Raw genomic sequence first — 22,945 nt, 5'->3', positions numbered from 1 at the left:
GTTAGGGTAAAAAAAAGTATTTTCTCCTAAGATGAATGATGGCAGAAATTTTACTTCCCTGAAATGGTAGGGAAAGAAAAACCATGTGGGAATAACGGGTGTGCAGGTGCTACTTTGAGCAATGAGAAACATTTTAGGTGTACGTGGCGAGAGAAGACAGGCAGTGGTAGGGCACCGGAGCAAGGGTCCTCAGGGTAAGGAATTCTCGGTGAAATGGAAGCGTCAGTGCCTTTCTGGACTCGTTGCCTGTAAGAGTGCATCACCACTGAGTTTGACAACCTGAGGGGATAACTTGAAAAATGAAATGGGACAAGATTAAGAACAATGTTACACAACCTGTTTCCAAAACATGCCTCACACTGTCCCTTTGTCTCTCACAACAAAGGGGAAGGATGGATGGATGAACTGGGATATGTGGATTTTCTTAAAAAAAGACTTGTTTTATTTATTTGAAAGGCAGAGTTACAGAGAGAGGTAGAGACAGGGAGAGAGGCCTTCCATCTGCTGGTTCACTCCCCAAGTGGGTTCAGTAACCAGGGCTGGGCCAGGCTGAAGCCAGTAGCTTCTTCTGGGTCTCCCACATAGGTGCAAAGAAGTAGCAAAGAGATTACCAGAGAGAAAGAGAGCCTTTTTACATTGATCAAAGAGTCAATTTACAAAAACAAACAAACAAACAAAATCCACCATATATAAATACTAAGTGTATTCCAGAAGTAAAAAACTGCCATCAACTCAAATTGGAAATGGACAAATCCACAGTTACATTTGGGAATATCAAAATCCCCTCTCAGTAGTAGAAACCACTACTCAGAAAATCAGCAAGGATAGAAGAACTCAGTTAACATCATTAAACAGCAGTTCACATTTGTTGAGCTCTCCATACAATATCAGCAGAATACATAGCCCAGACCCTGTTATACCAAGATTAAACAATATATTGTGTAATTTTAAAAAATATTTTATTTATTTATTTGAGAGAGAGTAACAGAGAGAGGGAAAAACAGAGAGAAGGGTCTTTCATCCGCTGGTTCACTCCCCAAATGGCTGTAAAGGCCCGAGCTGGGCCAATCCATAGCCAGGAGCCAGCAGCTTCTTCCGGGTCTTGCCGGTGCAGGGGCCCAAGCACTTGGGCCATCTTCCACTGCTTTCTCAGGACATAAGCAGAAAGCTGGTTCAGAAGTAGAGCAGCTGGGACTCGAACCGGCACCTGTATGGGTTGCAAGCACCACAGGCAGAGACTCAGCCTACCATGCCACAGCACCAGCCACCATATGTTCAGTAATAAACCTGAGCAGTTTAAGAAGAATTGAAATCATGCCAGATCTGTTTTGTGAACATAGTGGAACCTAGGTAGAGATTAATAACAAATGACCGATGAAATAATTGGGAGGGGGATCTTCTAAATGGAAACTGTGCTCTTCTACCCCTCATTCTGAATAGTTATTGGCTCTGGACTTGAGAAATGAGTTCTCTTTCATCTGTCAATATGCCAAAATAATAATGAACGTATTAGTTCACTGATGCCTATGATAAATTGTCTCTCTGTCCACTTTTTTTCCAGCTTCTCTGTTAAAAGGACTAAAACATGCTAACATAGTGCTGCTTCATGACATCATCCATACCAAGGAGACACTGACACTTGTGTTTGAATATGTGGTAAGTCAAGTAAGAATTCACACTTATAAAATAGGAATGCAATTCTTAGTGTTGTTTCTTCTAAAGTTTTATTTCTAGATAGCTGTATTGAATTGAGTATTCATCTGAGTATGTGAGACTTGTAATTTTGCACAGTGACCCTATTAAGAGATATTTGAGTACTTTGCATCTTTGAAAAATCCAGAAATTGTTAAGTTGGATTTTTATCAAATATATTATCTGTTTATAATGGATTTGTTACCTGATGTCTGACTCCAGCCAACTTCCTAATAATGCATACCCTGGAAGATAGCAGTGATGGCTCAGCTACTTGGGTTTGTGCCATTCACATGGGAAACCTGGATTGAGTTCCTGGATCCTGGCTTTGCTGGCTTTGGCCCACACTAGCACTAGGCTTGGGCATTGTGAGCACTTGGGGAATAAACCAGGTATTGGAAGCTGTGTCTCTCTGTCACTCAAAAAAAAAACAAACAATAAAAAGGCCTCCTTATTTGGATATTGTGTGTGTGTGTGTGTGTGTGTGTGTGTGTAGTAGAGGAAAGTCTCATACTTACAATTTAGACTTCAAGGTTCTTTCCCTGAGTTGGCATTTCAGCTATTAATTAAAACTTCCAATTTGCATGGCACACATGTAATGATCTTATTGTGTTGAGAGTATTGCTGCTAGAAGACTTAGACTTGAACTCATAATTAATCTTTCTCCATTTCCCTTAGAAAAACATATGGTATTTGTGTAGCACGACCGCAGCATTTAACGGTGGAATCATGAAATGTAACCATGATAATTAACATAGCAATTTTCACAGATGGATCTGAGAACATGTAATTTATAAGACACAAATGACGTTGCTGTAGACTTTTATTGAAAAGAGTGGCTGTTGGTATTGTGAATGTATTAAGATCGCATTTTGTAATTACCATACTACTTTTTTAAAAAATGTGAAATAGCTTGTATTTTTTCTCAAAAAATATAAAGGAATGAATATTTGCAGCAATTTTGTCTTGCTAATGCCTGCTTGTGTCTGTTTGTCATTTGAAAATTGTTGTCTCATGAAGAAGCCATTCATCTTGTCTATTTACATATAAATGATAGATACATTTGAATAATATGGTAATGTGGTTGCAAGGACAGCTAGAGCTGAGCAGTTGCGTATATTACACGCTACCAAGAATGGATACAGATTCACACATCAATGCAAATATAATTTCTTTTGTTTAATCCATGATTTTGGAGTCAATAAAATATATTCAGCTGATTGGGGGCTGGAATTTTTGGATTCATACTTTCCAGTATGTTTAGTTTACATATTTCAACCAAATCTAGATTTTTCTAACTATACTTGACTAACTTTGTTAAGGTTTTATAAAACTGAGAGTTCAAAAATATGCTTATTGCCTTCTTCAATTGAATAATTAAACTGAAAGGTAAGAAAATAGTTTTGGCACCATAATCAGTAATGCTAGGTAAAGAAACTAGCAAAAATAATGTGAAAATATGTCCTCCCAATCTTTAAAAAAAATTATTTATTTAAAAGGCAGAGAAACAGCGTGAAAGAGAGAGAGAGAAAGAAAGAGAGTTCTTCCATCCACTGTTTCACTCCCCAAACTGATGCAACAGCCAGGCTAAAGCCAGGAGCCAAGAACTCCATCCTGGTCTCCCACATGGTTGGCAGGGGCCCAAGTTCTTGGGTCATCATCTGCTGCCTTCCCAGGCACATTAGCAGGAAGTTGGATCAGAAGCAGAGCAGTCAGAACTGAAACCAGCACTATGATAGGGGATGTTGGTGTCGCAAGTGGAACCATAACCGTACTTTGCCACAATGCTGGCCCCACCTTCAAACCTTAACAGAAAATGAAATGTATTTGTCAGACTAAAAGCATACATATTGAGCCAAATGTCATTTGATGATTTTATATTTTGTGGAGTTGCCAAACCAAAGCAAAGACATTCATTTTCTGCAATATTTGCTAAGACTGATTTATAAATACAGTCATTTTTCTTTGTGTGAATGAAAATTTCCCTGATCCTAGTTCCTGGGGAGATTTCCCAGGTCCTCTTTTCACCCCCTCCCCTCAGAAACCTTTTATTTAAGGAATACAAACGTCTTGCATTTCATACGTACAACTTTAGAATCATAGTGATTCTTCCCAGCATACCCACCCTCATTTTCACACTCCTACCTCTGTCTCCCAGGTCCTCTTAAATCAAGCACACGATAGCATGGACATATGAAGGGCTCTACAAGTAACATGTCATTCCCAGCCACTTCCTGTTAGCGAAGGAGCCAAGCTCCTGTGGTTCATGACTTCAGGTTGCACTATCTCTTCTTCAGTTCTTCTTGACACCTTTTCCTCTAGACTCAGCTTTGTTTTTACTTTCTCCTTTTTTTCTGTCCTCTCTATCTCCTATCCTCTTGCTCTCTGTGATGTAGTTTTGCTGTGGTACCTGGTTTGTTTGATTTTGTTTTTGTTTTTGATGATTACAAGTAAAAGATGTTTCAGTGAATCCATGAAATCTGAATTTGGGGGCTGGTGCTGTGGTGTAGCAGGTAAAGCTGCCTGCTGCCTGCAGTCCCGGCATCCTTTATGGGCCAGCTGCTCCACTTCTGATCCACTCCCTGCTAATGCGCTTGGGAAAGCAACAGAGGATGGCCCAAGTACTTGGGCCTCTGCCCCAACATGGGAGACCCAGATATAACTCCTGGCTCCTGGCTTCAACCTGTTGCAGTCATTTTGGGGAGTGAACCAGTGGATGGACGATCTGTCTCTCTCTGTCTCTCGCTCTCTCTCTCTCTCTCTGTAACTGCCTTTTAAGTAAATAAATAAAGTCATAAAAAAAGAAAGAAATCTCAGTTTAGGGAAGCAAAGAGCTTCATGCCATAGAAATGAGAGTCTTGTCCATTAAGGTGAGGTCTCCTCAGCTGGGTTAGCCTGCCTTTGTTGCCTAGTACAAACATAATGGCTTGGATGTTGCCTGAAGATTTTATTTTCTGTTCTGCCTTCTAATTGCTCATTCCTTGTAAATATCCTGTTATCTCATGAATAATTAAGGTCCCTGTATATCTAATGGGTTCGTTGAGTCCGTTGCTTTCGTCACAGTATCCAGCAGAAATAACTCCAGCTTTCCTTCCATGTTTTCTGGCAGTGGGAAGCTGATAGTGATTTTGAAGCAGGAAATGCCTTGGGCATTAAAGCAGATTTAGGGGGACAGAGCATAAGAAATGTGAGGACACCGAAGGCTTGCTATGAGTGTGGGATGCAGAAAGATGAAAGAATATTTAAGACAGGTGTGACCACAGTATCAGAAGCGAACCACTAAAATTGATGGAGTTTTATGCTGGACACTCCTGTTGAGGCTGCATGATTATTCTCACAGTTGGTGAGTGAATGCCACCACTTCACAAGAGATGCTTAAGGATTAAAGAGATCAAGTTGTAGGGTATAAGTAATATCAACCCAGACCGATCTCCTTCAAATCCTAATTGGAGTATTTCTCCTGTTTTCATTTGTGGTTTTACTTTGGTTGAGTGAAGGGAAGCTTTCCTGTTTGTTTCTGCCATGCTCACTTGAGTCCAGTTAAATCCTAAATGTGGTTAAACTGCTTAAAACTTCAAGGTTTTTCTACTGGTGGAAAACCTAACCATTTAAACCTTTATTTCAATTACAAAGTTTCCATGAAGCAAATGTGTAAGTTATAACATTGTCCTAAATATTCCTCTGCGATCTACAAACACATACATAGAATTTTGTTATCTAGGATGATATAAAATCAATTCCAAACACTTCAGTCTAAAATGTCTTAAACTTACAGATATTGCCATATTTCAAAATTGTTAGCCTGAAAGTTATTTTTGAAGTAACATTGATTTTGTAGTTTCATGTAGTTAGTAGTACTTTTCTTTTTAAGGGGAGGGGTATGTTAACTTAAATGGTATAAGAAAAATCATTACTCCTACCCATTAAAATTTTAGATATGAAATAAAAGTAAATATTTTTAAAGATTTTTTATTTATTTGAAAGGAAGAGTCAGAAAGTGTGTGTGTGTGAGAGAGAGAGAGAGGGAGAGAGAGTGAGAGAGAGAGAATGAATCTTCCATCTGTTGGTTCAGACTCCTATGACTGTAATGGCAGGACTGGAACCAGACTGAAGCCAGGAGCCTAAAACTGCATCCTGGTCTTTAGGATGGGTGGCAGGGGCCTGTGCTGCCTTCCCACCTGCTATAGCAGGGAGCTGGATCAGAAGGAGAACAACCAGGACTCAAAAGGATTTGGACCTGTGCTCATATTGGATGCAGGCAGCGTAGGGGGCAGCTCTTAACCCAGTGTGCTACAGTGCTTGCCCCAAAGGTTAAATAATTTAAGATAGAATAGGCACTAGTGGATTTTTCCTTTTGACTTCAGGATTGTTTTCAAGGGCTTTATATGGTACCTCTGTAACCTGAGTCTTACCAAGTGAAGGAGTACCATATATTATAGTGTGCATGCAGTACAAACACATTTTTGTTTTCAATGAATAATGTAACATTTTAGGTTTCAAAAAAAAAAAAAAAAGCCTTCTGAGGGCCAGAACAATGAAATAAATGATGAGAAGTTGATGATGTGAAGAAATACTTGATCAAATGACCTTTAAGGTCAGCATTAATGTGATTCATTGGCTAATAAGGTATTCTTGACTCTTTCTGGAATGTTTCTCAAATGTTCTGAAACATTTTTATATGCTTTCTTAAAATTATTTTTATTTTATTTGAAAGGCAAAAAGAGAGGGCCACAGTTAGAGGTAGAGTGAGATCTTTCATCTGCTGGTTCACTCCCCAAATGCCTGCAGCAGCCGGGGTTTGGCCAAGTTTCATGAAGACTGGAGCACAGAACTCTGTTTGGGCCTCACAAATGGGTGGCGGGGACCCAGGTGCTTGAGCAGTCACCTGCAGCCAGCCAGGTTGTGCGTTGGCAGGAGCTGGGTCAGAACCTGAGGAACTGGGCCTCAAATCTGGCTCTCTGGTATGGTATGTGGGCATCTCAAGCAGCGACTTAACTGCTGTGGAAAACAAACTTTCAGATTGTGTGGATACAATGACCAGGAGGCTGCAGGGTTGGGAAAGTTTTGGGAAGTGTGCTCTTCAGGTTGCTTGTGTCTCACTCATGTAACATGTGGACGCCCATAAAACAGGCTATTGCCAGGGCCTTTTTGCAGTAGTTGTCAGATGTAAAGGAAACATCCGTAACCAAGGGGTGCCTCAGTTAGCTTGAAGAGGAATCTGGTCTCAGAATGTCTGAAATACAGTTACAGCTCTCTTTTTTTCCTGTTTGTGTTCTAGACTTGGAAGACAAATGCAGGAAATACCTGAGAATCATTAACTCCAGAATCTATTTAGTTGAATTGCTACCAAATTTTTCTCCTACTTAAAACAAAAGTTAAATAATTTAGTTTTGTAATTTTTTTTTTTTTTTGCTCAAGACAAGTAAGTGCCATGTTTTCCAATTTAACACCATACTGAGAAATTTAGAACAGATTCTATATGTGGAAATAAGGACATAATGGTAAACATGATTATGTAAATATATATTGCCCATAAATTCAGATACTCTTTTATTTTCAATCACAGAAGAGAACAGCAGGTGGAACATCATTTGTCATTGCATATTTAATAGTTGTTCGTCAGAAGAAAAGCAAAATAGAAAGTTGGCTGCCAGAGGATGGGGAGCAGGGGGAAATGTGGAGTTGTTGAGTGGATACAGGATTTTAATTATGTAAGATGAGTAAGTTCTGAATGTCTAGAGTACAACGCAGTGTCTCAAGTGAAACAGTGCAATACCATACATTTCAGAGTTAGGAATGGAGGAGGCTATGTTAGTTAGTTAGTTAGTCAGTTAGTTAGGAGAAAGGTATATTTTATTTTGTGGCCCCTGCTACCAAGTAGTAATAGCAAGGGAAACTTGTGGAGGTGATGGATATGCCTCATACCCTTGATTATGTTGATGATATCATGGGTATATGTCCAGACTCATCAAATTCTATACATTTAGTCTGTGCAATTAATTGTATATCAGTTAAACCTCAGTAAAAGTAAAAAAATAAATAAAAGCAAGAATCTCATAGTGAGTCATGATATCATTAGAAGCAATCTTGTTTCTTCTCCTATGCTGTAAATTAGTGAAGTAGTCCGAACTAATATAGTAACATTACATAAAACAAATACTTTATATTTCACATGGGAAAAAAAAAAACTGTCACCAAAAAGCATATAAAGTGATTTATGGATTTTCATAAATCCCAGAAGGTGTTTTTATAGTGTTTTCTGTTCTACAAAGCGCTCTTTAAAAATGTTATCCTTTTAGCTTCTCTATTTAGCCCTTTGAGGTAGGTACAGCATGCATTTTTATCCAGTATTTTATTGATAAAAAATAATGCCTAGAGAATCTAAGGCTGTTTTACTGAGGTCAATCAGCCAAGTTAAAAAGAATCAAGATGAGACTTTGGCCCTAGTCTTGTGTATCTGAAGATCTCTGTTGCTGCTGTTTTCCCCTGTAGCCTGCCTGAGTTGACTGTCTTCAAGGTGTATGATGTTCTGCAGCATGTGTGATGTCAGAATTTAGGCATGGAGGCTGAAAGTTAGGTTCTGTCTTTTCACCAAGCCACACAATTTAACTAATTACTTTGTTTCTCTGCCTTGTACATTTTGATTTCCAAATCTTTGAAGAATACTTTAATTTGCATGGTTTTATAAAACATCTGTTCTTGGAAAACAGTATCTCTCCATCAGCATTCCAGTGTTCAGATAAGCCTATCCAAGAGCAATTAAACATTTTTCAGCCTTCCTATGAGACAAAACGAATGTGCACATGAATTCGAAATGGAGGTGATCAGAGAGAGCTTTGCTGATAAAGTGGCAGGTAAAAAAATTCTTTTTAAATCTGTAGGAGGTCAATGAAGGACACCCAATTTTATTTGGGAGAACATTCCAGATAAAATACTTGTATATGATGCATCAGAGCTCCTGTGGCTGGAATGGAATGAACAAGGGTAATAGGAGGAAAGACCCAGTTAAAGTCCAGATTGTTTGACTATATGACGTTTTGCATTCCTTCTTTGCATTTAACTCAAGGTGAGGTGGAGAGTCACTAAAAGGTAGTGAGCAGAGAAGTGAACTGATGGACTTATGTTTTAATCAGGTTTCTCTGGATACTTTCTTGAGAGTAGACCGAAGGTGGGCATGTTCTGAACAGTTCGCAGATTCAGTTTGACATACGCATAAGTTGACCTCACATGGAGGTGGTGAGAAATGGTAGGATGCTGGTGCATTTTCAAGATTGATCTGGTAATATTTGACATATGAATGAGACCTCAAGAGGAGTCAGTGGTGTCCCCTGGCAATTGGCTTGAGCAACTATGTGGTATAGCTACGTATAGAAACTGCAGGAGAGGCTTAAAATGTATGAAGTCAGAGATGCCTGTTACCTATGCATGTAAAAATGCCACAGACTGCTGGATATTATTCTGGAATTTAAAAGATTCAAGAAAGAGATTTGGAAATTGTCTGGGTTATACATATTATTTTAAAAAGAGAAGTGGAGGGGCTGGTGCTGTGGCATAGTAGATGAAGCCACCGCCTGCAGTGCCGTCATCTCATATGGGCGCCAGTTCAAGTTCCAGCTGCTCCACTTCCAATCCAGCTTCTGTTATGGCCCGCAAGGCAGTAGAACATGGCCCAAGTGCTTGGGCCCCTGCACCCGCATGGGAGACCTGGAAGAAGCTCCAGGCTCCTGGCTTCAGATCAGCCCAGCTTCGGCTGTTGTGGCCATTTGGGGAGTGAACCAGTGGATGGAAGACCTTCCTCTCTGCCTCTGCTTTTCTGTAACTCTGCCTTTCAAATAAATAAAATAAATCTTAAAAAAAAAAAAAGGAGAGAATTGTATAAGATCACCAAGTGTGGTTGTTGTTTGATGAGTCTCAAATGAGCCATACCTAATGCTCACACCCTCCTGTCATACCTTCCCTTCAGTCTATGCTGGACTTAAGACTTGCTCCGATCAATTAGGCAACATGGTGGAGGGGACAGTGTGCCAGATATGGATCTTATGATTAGGGGACCTGACCAACTTAGGGTTTTGTGTTCTTGAGGGTCCTGCTTAGCCATGTAAGAATTCTAGGAATCCTGCTGGGGAGACCATGTGTATATGAAGTCCTAGACTACTTGGATGAAAACTGAGAGCCCAGCAGACAAAGTGAAGTTAGGTCCTAGATATAGGATCCTAGCCAAACTGGCCTAGCTAAGGTGCTAGATGTCACATTCAACACTCACAGATTCCAGGAGGAACCTAGATATGTTGTTCCCGCTACACTTTCTCTGAATACCCAACTCACAGAATTGTGAAAATAACAGAATTGCTGTTTTAAGCTACTGAGTTTGGGGTTATGTATCAGTCAGTAACTAAAGCACATATGAATAAAGGAATGTAGGAAATAGAAGAGTCCCATGGGCTGAACATTGGGAAACTCCAATAGTAAGAGTCAAAGTGATAAGGAATGACTGGCAAAGGATACTAGAAAGGATACACCAGTAAAGAAGGAAATTATTCATGGTTTCAGATGAAATTGATTTGAGACGGGCCTTGACAAAGTTTCACAAGAGCAAGGGCTGCCTCTCTGCCTTTAACTAGTGAAATGAGCTTCACCAGTGAAAGCAACTGACTTCACCAGTGCAAGCAAGCCAGCAAGAGAAAGCATCTAACTTGTATTTTTTAAAATTAGAATTTTTTCATCTTTCTACAGATATTCTGTATTTTCCTTCTATTCTTAATCTTTATTTTTTTCTACTGAAGCAAATGCTTTGCCAAGGAAGAGATCTAGAACAAATCAGACTCCATCAGAATTAGAGCAGGCCTCCGACTATGGGATGGTCAGAGACCCCCCCCTAATTTTTTCAAATGATCAACGAATCTGGCTGCTTGAATGAATGTAGTAGAGCTGTCTACTTAAATGACAGACATTCTCCTTGACTGATTTAATCAGAAAATCTGAGCAGGTATCATAGGGCTGACAGACCTTCTGGGAAGAGTTTAAAATGCACAGAAAAAAATGTGGGACTGGACATGCAGGACCTGAGCCATGGGACTGTCTGCTGAGGCCACTGCTGCAACCAGGAGTGTGGGCACCAGACACTGTTGCCTTGCTGGACTGGCTGCCCTGCATGACTGGGTGTTCCTGCTCTGCCGATAATGTCAAGATGACATCTACGTTCCTGTGCTTCTTTGGAATGTTGGTTGCTAATGCCAAGCCAGGATTCGTTGTGTTCGTTGTTCGAGGTGAAGTTACATGCCAGATTTTGGCTGTGCAGGACCCTGAGAAAGTGAACGTCTAGTGTTTTGGCTTTCGTGATGATGAATGGGTCTTGTCTCCCATCAAGATTCATAAATTAGGGAATTTTGTCAGCACAGAGAATGTGTTCAAGTGGAAAGCATGCTTTCCTTGATTCCCTGCTCTTGCCAATACCTCCTACCCCAAAACCATCCCCTGAGTGTCCACTAGAATGAGTTTATCTTCTAGTCCTGTATAAGGTGCATCTCAAATGTGAAATGAATTAAAGGTGGCATCTTCAAGGGTCCATTGCTTAGAATCTTTGAGAGATAATCACCAATTCGGTTGGGCAAAAGGACTGCTGGTTTTTAAAAAGTGATTGGGAACAAATAACTGATCTATAGACACATAAACCTACCTTAGATTAGTGAAATTCAAATTCAAATTTTAAACATTAAGTTTTGATAATCTGCATTCTGTTTATGTAAGAACTAGTGTTCTTCCCTGATTCCAGCGGATTTTTGACAGTGACCCTCTTTAGAGAATCCTGCCCTTAAAAATAGAATAAACACAAAATCCAGTTGCTATAAGATGTTTTTCAATTTGTCACTGGTTGATTAACTTTAACCAAAGCCTATTGATCAATGGATTGACATCAGTGTGGAGAAAAGTCTACTGTGGGATGCTTCAGGGCACTGTCCTTGACCTTGTTCCACTTGATATTTTTATTAATGACTCAGATGAAGACATTGGGATGACATGCTTGACTTATTTGTGTGTGTGTCATTGCTGCGAGCCATAATTAATGCTTGAGGTGATGGAATCAAGGGCGAGAAAGAATGTGATGGAATGTTGAGTCTAACCTACAAGGTGAATTGCTGAGGGGATACATACAACAGTGATTTTATTTATTTATTTAGAGAGCAGCTCAACCTAATACAGTAGAACAGCATGGAAGAAAGTTAAAATACAAATAGCTCATGTTAAAAAAAAAAAGACTAGTAATTTTTTGTGACACTTAGATGTGACTATACCACAAGTGAATGTAAATCCAGAGCAAAGGAGTGATCCTTCACTGTGCTGTGTGCTACCACATCTGGCCTGCAAGCACAGCAGCCAGTGTGGGACACTTGGAGGATATACAGAAGAAAGCCAATCAGAGGGTAGTAAAGCCGCCCAGACTTCCTCAGGCAAAGTAAAGGCGTACAGGAAAGTAGACAAAAAGGTATTGTATATAGGATATATATCATATACAGGACAGGATAAGAAGGTCAGATGTGGGACTTTTGTGGTGGCTGGTTTTAACTTTATTCTGCAAAGAATGTATATATATGCTGTGTGTGCCTATGCAGCAAATTCAGTGCCTGTAATGAGCACTGTATTACTGAGTGTACAAGTAGAGGATGAGTGGATTGACATCAGAAATACTGCTTGGAGGGTTCCTAATGCACACTAAATGAATGACATTAAAATGCGTAATTTAGATATGTTATTTTGTTTAGTCTCAACTGAAACAATGAAGTAGGTGTAAGGTCATTCCATTTTGCAGATGAGGAAATCCAAGCTAAGAGGCCAGATACCTTATTCATGCTCTCTCCCAGTGTCTCTGTCATCATTCATCTCCCCAGTAGAGCCTGAATCCAGCTAACTCCCCATTTACATAGCAAAGGACTGCCAAGGTTTTGCAGCTGTTATATCAACTTCTCCCATTTGATATGCAATTCATTGTGACCATACTCTGTTGCTCCTCCATTCATTCATTTCCCTCTGACAAACATGGAGTGCCATCTCTGTGCTAGGGAGCCACCCATAGGTTCTGGGACTACAAATACATGGCCATCGCTTTCAGAGATTGCACGCTGCTTCTGCAAGCCGCTAGAGTTACTGTTGCTGTCACAGATCATCTTGTGTCGTGGGGCTAGAACACGTTTATATTTAAATGAAAACAATAGAAAAAGTGGATTTGACTCATGGAGACTTTATGGAAGGGTTTTACAACATTTTGTTTCACATCCGGAAAACTACTTAGGGAGTGTTGTGCTGTGACTGTGTATTCTGAAGTGGGGGTGTCATTCAGAATGGAGCGCTGAATGTGAACAGACATAAACACTGTGCGTGACTGAGTGTACAATATGTGGGCAGCGTGAGGTAGAAGACTTCCTAACCAGAAAGAGAGATTTAAAGTAAAAAGGGAGAAACAAGCAAGACTTCAGTCAGCACTCTCTTATGAACTCCTCATTTTTTCTAATTGCTAGGACAAAGTCAATTAACTTGTTTTCTGTCCTTTTCCCCTAATGGCTTCTTTTTCTCATCTAATGAGGAATCGTGGTTTCTTTTAGTAATTTTCAATTGTTCGCTCACTTTCATGTTGGGTTTTGAGATTTTCTTTTTTATTGTTTACATCATACCTATTCTCTCTGTGTTCTAGTTTTATTCCATGGTGTTGTCATCTGTGTTCAGTATCCCTAATCATAATCCAGCATTTAGGGGCAGGCACTGGGGTGTAGTGGATAAAGCCACCACCTGCAGTGCTGGCATCGCATATGGGCGCCAGTTCAAGTCCCTGCTGCTCCAGTTTCAATCCAGCCTCTGATATGGCCTGGGAAAGCAAGAGAAAATGACCCAAGTGCTTGGGCCCCTGCACCCCCTATGGGAGACCCAAAAGAAGCTCCTGGCTCCTGGCTTTGGATCGGCACAGTTCTAGCCATTGTGGCCATTTGGGGAGTAAACTAGCGGATGGAAGACTGACTCACTCTCTCTCGCTCTCTCTCTCTTTCTCTTACTCTCTTTGCCTCTGCCTCTCTGTAACTCTGCCTTTCAAATAAGTAAACAAATCTTTAAAAAAACAATCCAGCATTTAAACTCACATGAGTGAAACTGTTTTTATGAGAATGTACTATGCCTTTGTAATTTTTAAAAGTTTAATTATTTTTTCACCTTATTTTAGAATTTTATAACTTAAACTACAGACACTTAATGGTATGGAAATCATGGGGAAGACAAGTATGGCCAAAAGAGAATTCCTTGAAAAACAAACTAGTATTTTCTCATATTGGTCTTATTTTTTTCTCACAGGAATTATAGCTGTATTTCTTAAGAAAACAATGATCTTGAAAACCTGTACCTGTATCAGGGGGTGTGCAGAGGCAGGAAAGTGATACATTAAATGTAATAGACTGACAGTAATGTTCAGCGTGGAGAAATTAGTGGAAAGCATTGGCTAAGGAACAGAAGTTGGCATCTGATAGAAGTAACTAAGATCAGGATAAAACAATCAATAATTCCAATTACCTTCACATTAAGTTTGAATAGGCCATTAAGTTATTGGAGAAAAAAATCATTAGCAAATTGAGCTCTGAGTTAGAAGTATATGTTATGATACATCATACAAAATAGGGTGGCTATAATTTTCACAATCAACAATTTGATAAATGACTATCATTCTAATAATAATTTCTTTTATTCTATTTACCTATGCTGTTATTTTTTTAATTTTACACGTTTATTTAGCATCACAGAGTGTTTTAGTTTAATGTGTATTCTGTTCTTTGGTCAAGGGACATTAAATCAGTCTAGGTTTAAATCATTCATTTTTGTTGGTGTAGTTTTTATGCAAGTTATAATTGCATATAGATTAAAGAGTCGGTTCATTTTGGGTTTGTTATGAAAAGCAGCACTTTTCTCCTTCAACTTTCTCCCTTTTTAGCTGATTCTTTCTGATTTTCTTCTGAGTAATAAAATTTCCTTTTATTGTCATTTCCTGGTTATTCATCTTTGGGATCATTCACTGATTTCCTACAAGGTGAATATTTATTGTTTTCTCATTTTTTTCATTTTAAAGCAGGCCCATTTTCTCCTGCCACCCTCCCAATCTCCCATCCTTTCAATATGAGTATGTTTGTACTATAATTTTGATCAATATTTACATTACCAAGTCAGTTTTAGTCCTTATAAGTAGTATTTTTATTACGCTGTGATTACTTTTCCCTCTCTGTTCAATTTTTGGCATTTTTAAAAGATTTGTTTATTTATTTGAAAGTCAGAGTTACACAGAGAGAGGAGAGGCAGGGAGAGAGAGGTCTATCCATCCAATGGTTCACTCCCCAATTGGCCGCAACTGCCAGAGCTGCACTGATCCGAAGCCAGGGGTCAGAGCTTCCTCTGGGTCTCCCATGTGGGTGCAGGGGCCCAAGGACTTAGGCCATCTTCTACTGCTTTCCCAGGCCATAGCAGAGAGCTGGATGGAAGTGGAACAGCTGGGTCTTGAACCGGCGTCCATATGGGATGCTGACGCTTCAGGCCAGGGCATTAACCCACTGCACCACAGTACCGGAACTGGAATTTCTTAATAATAATAAAAATTTCCAATTTTTTTTTTTGACAGGCAGAGTGGACAGTGAGAGAGAGAGACAGAGAGAAAGGTCTTCCTTTGCTGTTGGTTCACCCTCCAGTGGCCGCCGCGGCTGGCGCGCTGCAGCCGGCGCACCGCGCTGATCCGATGGCAGAAGCCAGGAGCCAGGTGCTTTTCCTGGTCTCCCATGGGGTGCAGGGCCCAAGCACCTGGGCCATCCTCCACTGCACTCCCTGGCCACAGCAGAGGGCTGGCCTGGAAGAGGTGCAACCAGGACAGAATCCGGCGCCCCGACCGGGACTAGAACCCTGTGTGCCGGCGCCGCTAGGCGGAGGATTAGCCTAGTGAGCCGCGGCGCTGGCCCAATTTTTCATTTCTATCATAAATTTTAGAGCTTCTGCCTTGTACGTTTTCCTTAGTTTGCCCTTCTTTCTTTCTCTTGGACTGGGGACTTTCTTCCATCTTGTGTTGTTTTGGGGAACACAGTGTCTACAGTATCTAACAGCTTCCATGGACAGAGTGTGTGAAAGTTTTTTTTGAGATATCTGAAGATGTCTTTATTCTGCACTCATGCTTGATTGACATATTGGCCAGAGGTAGAATTCTTAGTTGGAAATATCATTAGAATTCCAATGCTCCATTGTCTTCTAGTTTCCATTAAACTGTTTCTGTTTTTTAAGGTGTTCTGAAATTTTATGATGAAGTAAAACAAACAAACAAACAAAAAAAAAAAAACAAACCAAGGTGCAACTTTATTTTCATTAGGTATGCTTTTTAATCTGGAATTTGTTGTCCTTTCATTTGTTATTTTTTTTTCTGATGTAACAGCTCCATTGAGATAAAATTTGTATAACAAAATTCACTTTAAAAGTATACAGTGTCATAGTATTTAGGATTCACAGAGTTCTGGAAACACAGCTAATTCCAGAACATTTTATCACCCATAAAAGGATTTCCACACCTATCAGTGGTCACTCTGAATCCACCATCCTGCCCTTATCCCTGGTAACCACTAACCTGTTTATGTCTCTATGGATTTGCATAGACATTTCATTAAGTGAAATAATTTTAGTGTGTGACTTTGTTGACTGTTTTCCTTTGCTTGCCATAATGCTATTGAAGTGCAACCATTGTAGCATTTTTCAGTACTTCATTTTCAAGGCCAAATAATATTTCATGGTATACATACCACATTTTGTTTATCCAGTCCTCAGCTGAAGTACATTTGGGGTTTATTCACCTTTTAGCTGATGTGAGTACTGCTGCTGTGAACATTAATGAACAGCATTTGCTTGAGTACTTGTTTGCAGTTACTTTGGGTATACACTCATGAGTGGAATCCTGGATCATCTTACAACTCTGACTTTTGAGGGCCAAGCTATTTTATAAAGTAGATGTACTGTTTTCCAGTCTAACCAGCAGTGGGGTGGGTGGGGCACTTCCCAGCTTTTCCACATCCTCACCAACACTTGTATTGTCTGTTGTTTTTATTATAGTGGGTGGTTAGTGATATCTTATGACCATTTTGATTTGTTTTTTCCTAATGACTAAAGATGTTAAATGCCTTTTAATATGCATATTTTCTGTTTTCAAAGAAATTATCTTAAATTATTTTGCTATGGTTCCTTCTCTTCATTTTCTCTTTCTTCTGCTTTTAGAAATTTTATTATTTGGATATTGTATCTTCTAGATTACTCTTGTTCCCACCCCCACCCCGAAACCTTTGGTTTAAGGTATACAAACATCATGTATTTCGTAAATACAACTTTATGAACATAGTGATTCTTCCCACCAATCTGCCCTCCCATGCACACTCCCACCCTTCTTCCTCCTTCCTCTCCAAATCCCATTCTATTTTTTACTAAGATCTATTTTCAATTAACTTTATATACATAATATTAACTCTATACTAAGTAAAGAGTTCAACAAATAGTATGAGAGAAAAAAAAAACTGTTCCTCAACAGTTGAGACAAGGGCTGTTCAAAGTTATCGCATCTCAGAGTGTCACTTTTACTTCTATTGATTAATTTTAGGTGCTCTATTATTTACCATAGATCAGGGGAAACATATGGTATTTGTCCTTTTGGGACTGGCTCATTTCACTAAGTATGATGTTTTACAGTTTTGTCCATTTTGTTTCAAATGGCAGGATTTCATTTTTTTTAATCACTGTATAGTATTCCATGGTGTGCATATCCTATCCAGATTACTCTTACTTTATTATCTTGTTTCTTTATTTCTTTTCCTCTGTCCTATTTGATGGATCTTTTTTTCCCTTTAGTAGAATGTTAGGGGAAATTTCCCCCACCTTGTGTTTCACTGTATATTCTATTTAAATTAAAATTTTAATTTAATGTATATTAATTTGAGATAGCTGTTCTCCACATACTCCATTTATAATACCCTTTTCATAGATATTTATTTATTTGAAAGACAAAATGATAGAGAAAGTGACAAGAGAGGCAAAGGAGGGTGGAAAAGATAGAGTTTTCCCTTACTAACCCACTGTTTCACTCCCCCAAGTACTTAGAAAAAAGTGAGTTCTGAGCCAGGCTGAAGCCTGTAACCAGGCATTCCATCTATATCTCCCATTGTGGTTGTCAGGAACTCAAGTAATTGTCCATCGTTTGCTGTCTCCAAGGAAAATTAACAGGAAGTTTGGATCTGAAGTGGAGCCAGGACTCAATCCCAGACACTAGAGTATGGGATGTGGATTTTTCAAGTGGTAGCTTAGCCTTCTGTGCCACAGTGCCCACCCTTATAATGTCCTTTTTCTTATTTCAGATTTGCAGTGTGTTTTATTTCACTGAAAATAGAGACTTTTTGAAGTTTTTCTAATAGAAAACTGTTTCCACAAACTTATTTTTTTCCCCTATCATATATTTTGGTTTCTGTCTTTGACTTGAGAGGTGTTGGTCAGATAGCGAGTATGGAAGATTGAGTGGGAATTCCAGATGTGTGGGTAGCTGTTGCACCATGGATTCCCATGTAGGAACTGAGGAAGCCATGTTGTTGAGAAGTACTTGTGTCAGTGTCCGAGTTTTCTACAGTGCTGTAAAATTCCTGGTGCAGGTTTTTCTAACTCCAGTCTGGGGAAGGGGTCAGGAGCACAGCGAATCCTCCTGATTCAGGATGATGTCCCTAACTGATTGGATTTCTCTATTCAAACACTCTGTTTTATCTTCTCTTGCTTTAAGAAGACAGTTAACTGGGACCAGCCTGGTGGCATAGCATATCACCACCTGTGACATCAGCATCCCATATGGGTGCCAGTTTGTGTCCCGTCTGCTCTACTTCCATTCCAGCTTCGTGCTAATGGCCTAGGGAAAACAGTGGAAGATGTCCCAAGTGCTTGGGCCACTGCCTCCTCTGTGGGAGATGCAGATGAAGCTCTAGCCTCCTGGCTTTATCTTGGACCAGTGCTTGCCTTTGTGTCCATTTGGGGAGTGAACCAGCAAATAGAAGACTTCTATCTGTGTCTCTTCTTCCCTCTCTGTAACCCTAGCTTTCAAACAAACAAATAAATACATCTGTCTATCTTTAAAAAACAAAAGGAGGATAATTAACTGTGTAACAGGGTGGACAGGGGACCTAAGTATTACATACGTACTATAAAGACTTTGAATCAATATCTCATGTTTTAGACTTCCACATTATAGACCCTGTTCCTTCCTACTTCCAGGTGAAGCTGATTCCTGCATTTTTTGCTTGTTCTCTGTGTAAATAGCGCTGCTTTGAGGCATTCCCCACTGCAGATTTAGAATTACATTTGATCATTTAGTTTTTTGTGTGTTTTGCTCTGCTAAACCTGAAGCCTTATATTTTGGAGTTTCCAAAGTTTGGTGAGTGGGGAAGTACAAGGTTGATGTTTGATTTGCAATCTTTACCTTGAAGTTTCCTGCATTCTTAATAAGTTCAAATATGAACAAATGCTGAAGCTTGTCATTATATATAAACCACTGTGTAATTAGGATTTTTTTAATAACAATGATTGTGAAGCATAAAAGTCTTTGCTGTTTATCAATTACTGGAGTTTATCAAATGTAGGAAGACTAGTGGGAGTGGATGATGATTGGGGGTGTTAACTCGCAGAGAGAGTCACATTCTTGTGTTAGTATTTGAAAACCAACTAGAACAGGTTTACAGTGTAAGTATATGAGAATGTAGAAGGAAAGTAGTCAGGAGTTCTCATTTTTAAAACTTGCATAGATTTTCATTTTGCAGATTCATTGTAGTTTTGATTGCTGTGTATTGTTAAAGACTCCATTTTTAGAAGATGAACTTCTGTGTTCTGAACTAATATCTAGCATTGAGGAAGACCCTCCTATCTCGCTTGCACTTAGAAGCCCATCATCAGTCCCCAGCAGATGCTCGAGCCTTGCTTCTGTTTCATAATTTGGGAACTGAAGAACTATTATGTCACAGCAGCTTTTTACTAAGTAAGAATTTTCCATCACTTTTGAGTTTTTCCTTGAGTTGTGATCTTGCTCTCAAAGCTTTCGATCTCAATTATTGGCTTTTGTTTCAACTGTTGTTGGGAACATTTGGAAGATTGAATTAATTTCTCTTTTCTCCTGCTTCTGTTTATTGTGCCTTTTTATTGGATAAGGAAATTAGACGCTGCAAGAAAAGGTAACATGTTGGGTACTCTAGCTAAGGATTTAGGAAATTTAGAGAGGAAAATAATCTAGACCTAATAAGACAGAGAGTCAGCAATCCTGTGGAAAAGAAGTATAAGGCAAATATGATTAGTAACAGTATTTACTATAGAGAAAGAAATGACTAGAGATTTAAAGAAAGTCATATTTCAGCTGACCAAAAAAAAGTACAAAGAACAAAGTCATATCTTATAAAGGGTTTAAAGGGCAACATGATCATTCTTGTCTGTCACTGTGACATCTCTGTCAGATGAATGGGCAGCTGGTCTCCCCGAGGGCAGGGTCTGGCTACCCGTTTTGTGTATCTCATAGTATCAGTAACAGGAGCAGTGTAGAAATCTTTACGAATTTGATATGAGTATTTCCAGAGATTAGTTGCATTGGACATTTGGCTGTGCGTGTGTGTGACAGAATGTAGAGTCTTTTTTCTAGGTTTTCATTAAAATACCCTTATAAAATATAGCAGACCCATATGGTGAACAAATCCTTCTTGAAGGGAAGGCTTGCTGCTTAGCTGCAGGAAGTAATAGCTGTAGCACCTCCAGCTGTCAGTTCGTGCAGGACTTGTCTCAGCTGCACAGATCCATCCTTACAGAGGTCACACCTTTCCCTGGCATCCTGAATCTGGTTACTGTGGCTGGTGTGAGCACCATGCCTCCCCATTTCTGCCCAAGGCTAGACAGCGTTGATGCCAGGTTAGCCAAGAATGTATTGGCAGTATCACAGTTTGACTTCCTTTGTGCGGTCTTGCATCAGTCTCCTTCATTTCAGTTAATAAATCGCTTTATTCTCTTGCATAGTAAATGTGCTGTATGTCCTTCAGCCTCTATCTGGAGAACCTGTGTCAAAAGAGTTATAAAGAATAATTTATAAATGTATTTGAGCATTTCAGTTTAGCAGGGATTTGTTGTCCTTTAGGGAAGTGACTGTCAGGAATGAGGTTCTGATTATGTATCTGATTATATGAGTCATAATATTGGAAAATCAGGAAATTTTTAGAGTTCAGAAGGAGAAAAATCACATGGTATAGCAAGAATTTATAGAAAAGTTTACTTTTCTAGAGGAAATTGAGTGATTTGTTTAAGTTGTAGCACTGTCTAAAGTTGCTGAGTCATTGACAGAGGGTTCTCTTAAAATGATCAGTGCAGAAAATGTGAATAGCATTTACCTGATGTAGAACACTGTATTACCATTCTCAAATACTTTGTTCCCACTTCCTGCAGGAAGGTTATACACCTTTTCCCTGTTGAACTTAGACATGGCCATGTCAGTTGCTTTGACCAATTAATTATGACAAAAGTCATTTGTTGTAGCAACATAATGGCCTATTCTAACTAATATATCCCAAATTGCTTACTAATGAACCACCCCAGAGGGAGCCAGTGTTACCATGTGATAACTTTGAAGATTTATGAATTATATATACACAAATGTGTGTATATATATATTTATGTGTATACTATATTCATATACTACATATACTTTTCTAAATCTTTTATATTCACAGTAGTTAAATACTGCCAACATTCCAAGTCAGTAAATGTATTTATCAATGTTTATTCACATTTAAAAATCTATGCACTCTTTGGATCAACATAAAAATTCCATGCTTGTCTTTGATGTGATTTTAAATTTTGGATACATCAAATAAATAAATCGTTTAAAAAATTGGATAAATCTTAAATTAAAAAAAATCAAGTAGTGATGATTTTAAAATATTTTACTGAGCCTTGACTTCTGGCTTTTTGATGTTTAGAAACACATGTTTTCTCCACGAGGCTCTCGGTCAGCCTGCTTGTTGCAGTCTTTCTTACACTGAACGCTGTGAAGGAGGAGCACAGGGGTGGCCACCTTCCTTGCCCAGTGTGATTTCTGCTGTGCCTTCCTTGACGGAATTTCAACCAAGTTTATAAACTGATTATGATAATTACGTGCCAAGCCATCTAATTTATTTTGGAGGATACATTGAGATTTTACCCAACAGCCTCCTGTGTGATTTTCTGAAGTAGCTTAACATTTCGCTGGGTAAGAATGCAGTCTTCTGCCCCATCTGAAGATGCGTATTACCTGAGTTCATCCCAGACAACTAGGTGAGATTCTGTTCTTTCCTTTGAAATTGTTTTTCCCCAAGCAGCCTTTTTATGGCAAATTTCACCAGAAGATAGGAGAATGAAGGGTTATTTTTAGCTCTCATACACTGACTGGATTTTGGCATAAAAGCTTAAAATATATTATGAAGAACAATAACGTTGGTCTTTGCCTCTTGAAGTTTCAGGATTCATACTCAAAACATCAACTATCTCTGCCAATTATGTCAAGCTTCTTGGTAAGTTATTATCTTTGAAAATTTGCACGTGTCTATTGATGGAGAAAAAAAAAACACTGCTTTTTTCAGGGTATCTTTAACTTCATACCCGTGCACAGCAGGGATTAAGCAGTTTGCCTTTATCTGTGGATTCAGCAAAGTCAGTGGCAAAAAAGAAGAGAAAGAATTATGAGTTGATCTCTGGCAAATCTTTTCATGATAAGTCAGCAGTTTGACTTTTGGCTGTAGATATCAGATAGTTTTAATTTCTACTCTTCTTTAACTTTTGGCAATACTCAGAATCTAAGAATACATGGGATCTTTTTCCCCTCCACTGAGTGATATGAAGTTTTTTTATTTCTGCTACTAAAAGAGTTAGTTAGAGAAAGATCTTTCTACAATTTTGTGGATTTTTCAATAATGTATTTCGGTATTGCTCCCTTTGTCATGTTTTGCAGTGTGTACTGTGGAAGAAAAAAAGCTGAGGGTTTTTTTTTTTTTTTTTTTTTTGACAGGCAAAGTTAGACAGTGAGAGAGGGAGAGAGAGGCAGAGAGAAAGGTCTTCCTTTTTCAGTTGGTTGACCCCCCAAGTGGCCGCTACAGCCTGCGTGTTGCGGCCGGCGAACTGAGCCGATCTGAAGCCAGGAGCCAGGCGCTTCCTCCTGGTCTCCCATGTGGGT

The 22,945-nt window shown here is 39.2% G+C and overlaps 1 protein-coding gene across 12 annotated transcripts in view; it reads left to right on the top strand.

Moving 5' to 3' along the window:
* Window positions 1-22,945, top strand: part of CDK14 (cyclin dependent kinase 14) — a 742,587-nt gene that overhangs the window by 394,220 nt on the left and 325,422 nt on the right. For all 12 annotated transcript variants that reach the window (XR_011382804.1, XM_070058416.1, XM_070058421.1 and 9 more), the window contains 1 exon segment: window positions 1,562-1,656. Coding sequence is in view for 11 of the 12 variants with exons in the window: in XM_070058416.1 (XP_069914517.1) it covers window positions 1,562-1,656 (95 nt within the window). In the remaining variant the exon portion in view is untranslated.

The sequence above is a fragment of the Oryctolagus cuniculus genome, chromosome 16, assembly GCF_964237555.1.
Source record: "Oryctolagus cuniculus chromosome 16, mOryCun1.1, whole genome shotgun sequence".
Lineage (NCBI taxonomy): Eukaryota > Metazoa > Chordata > Mammalia > Lagomorpha > Leporidae > Oryctolagus > Oryctolagus cuniculus.
The sequence above is the reverse complement of the archived record's forward strand: the minus strand, read 5'-3'. Positions and strand labels throughout refer to the sequence as shown.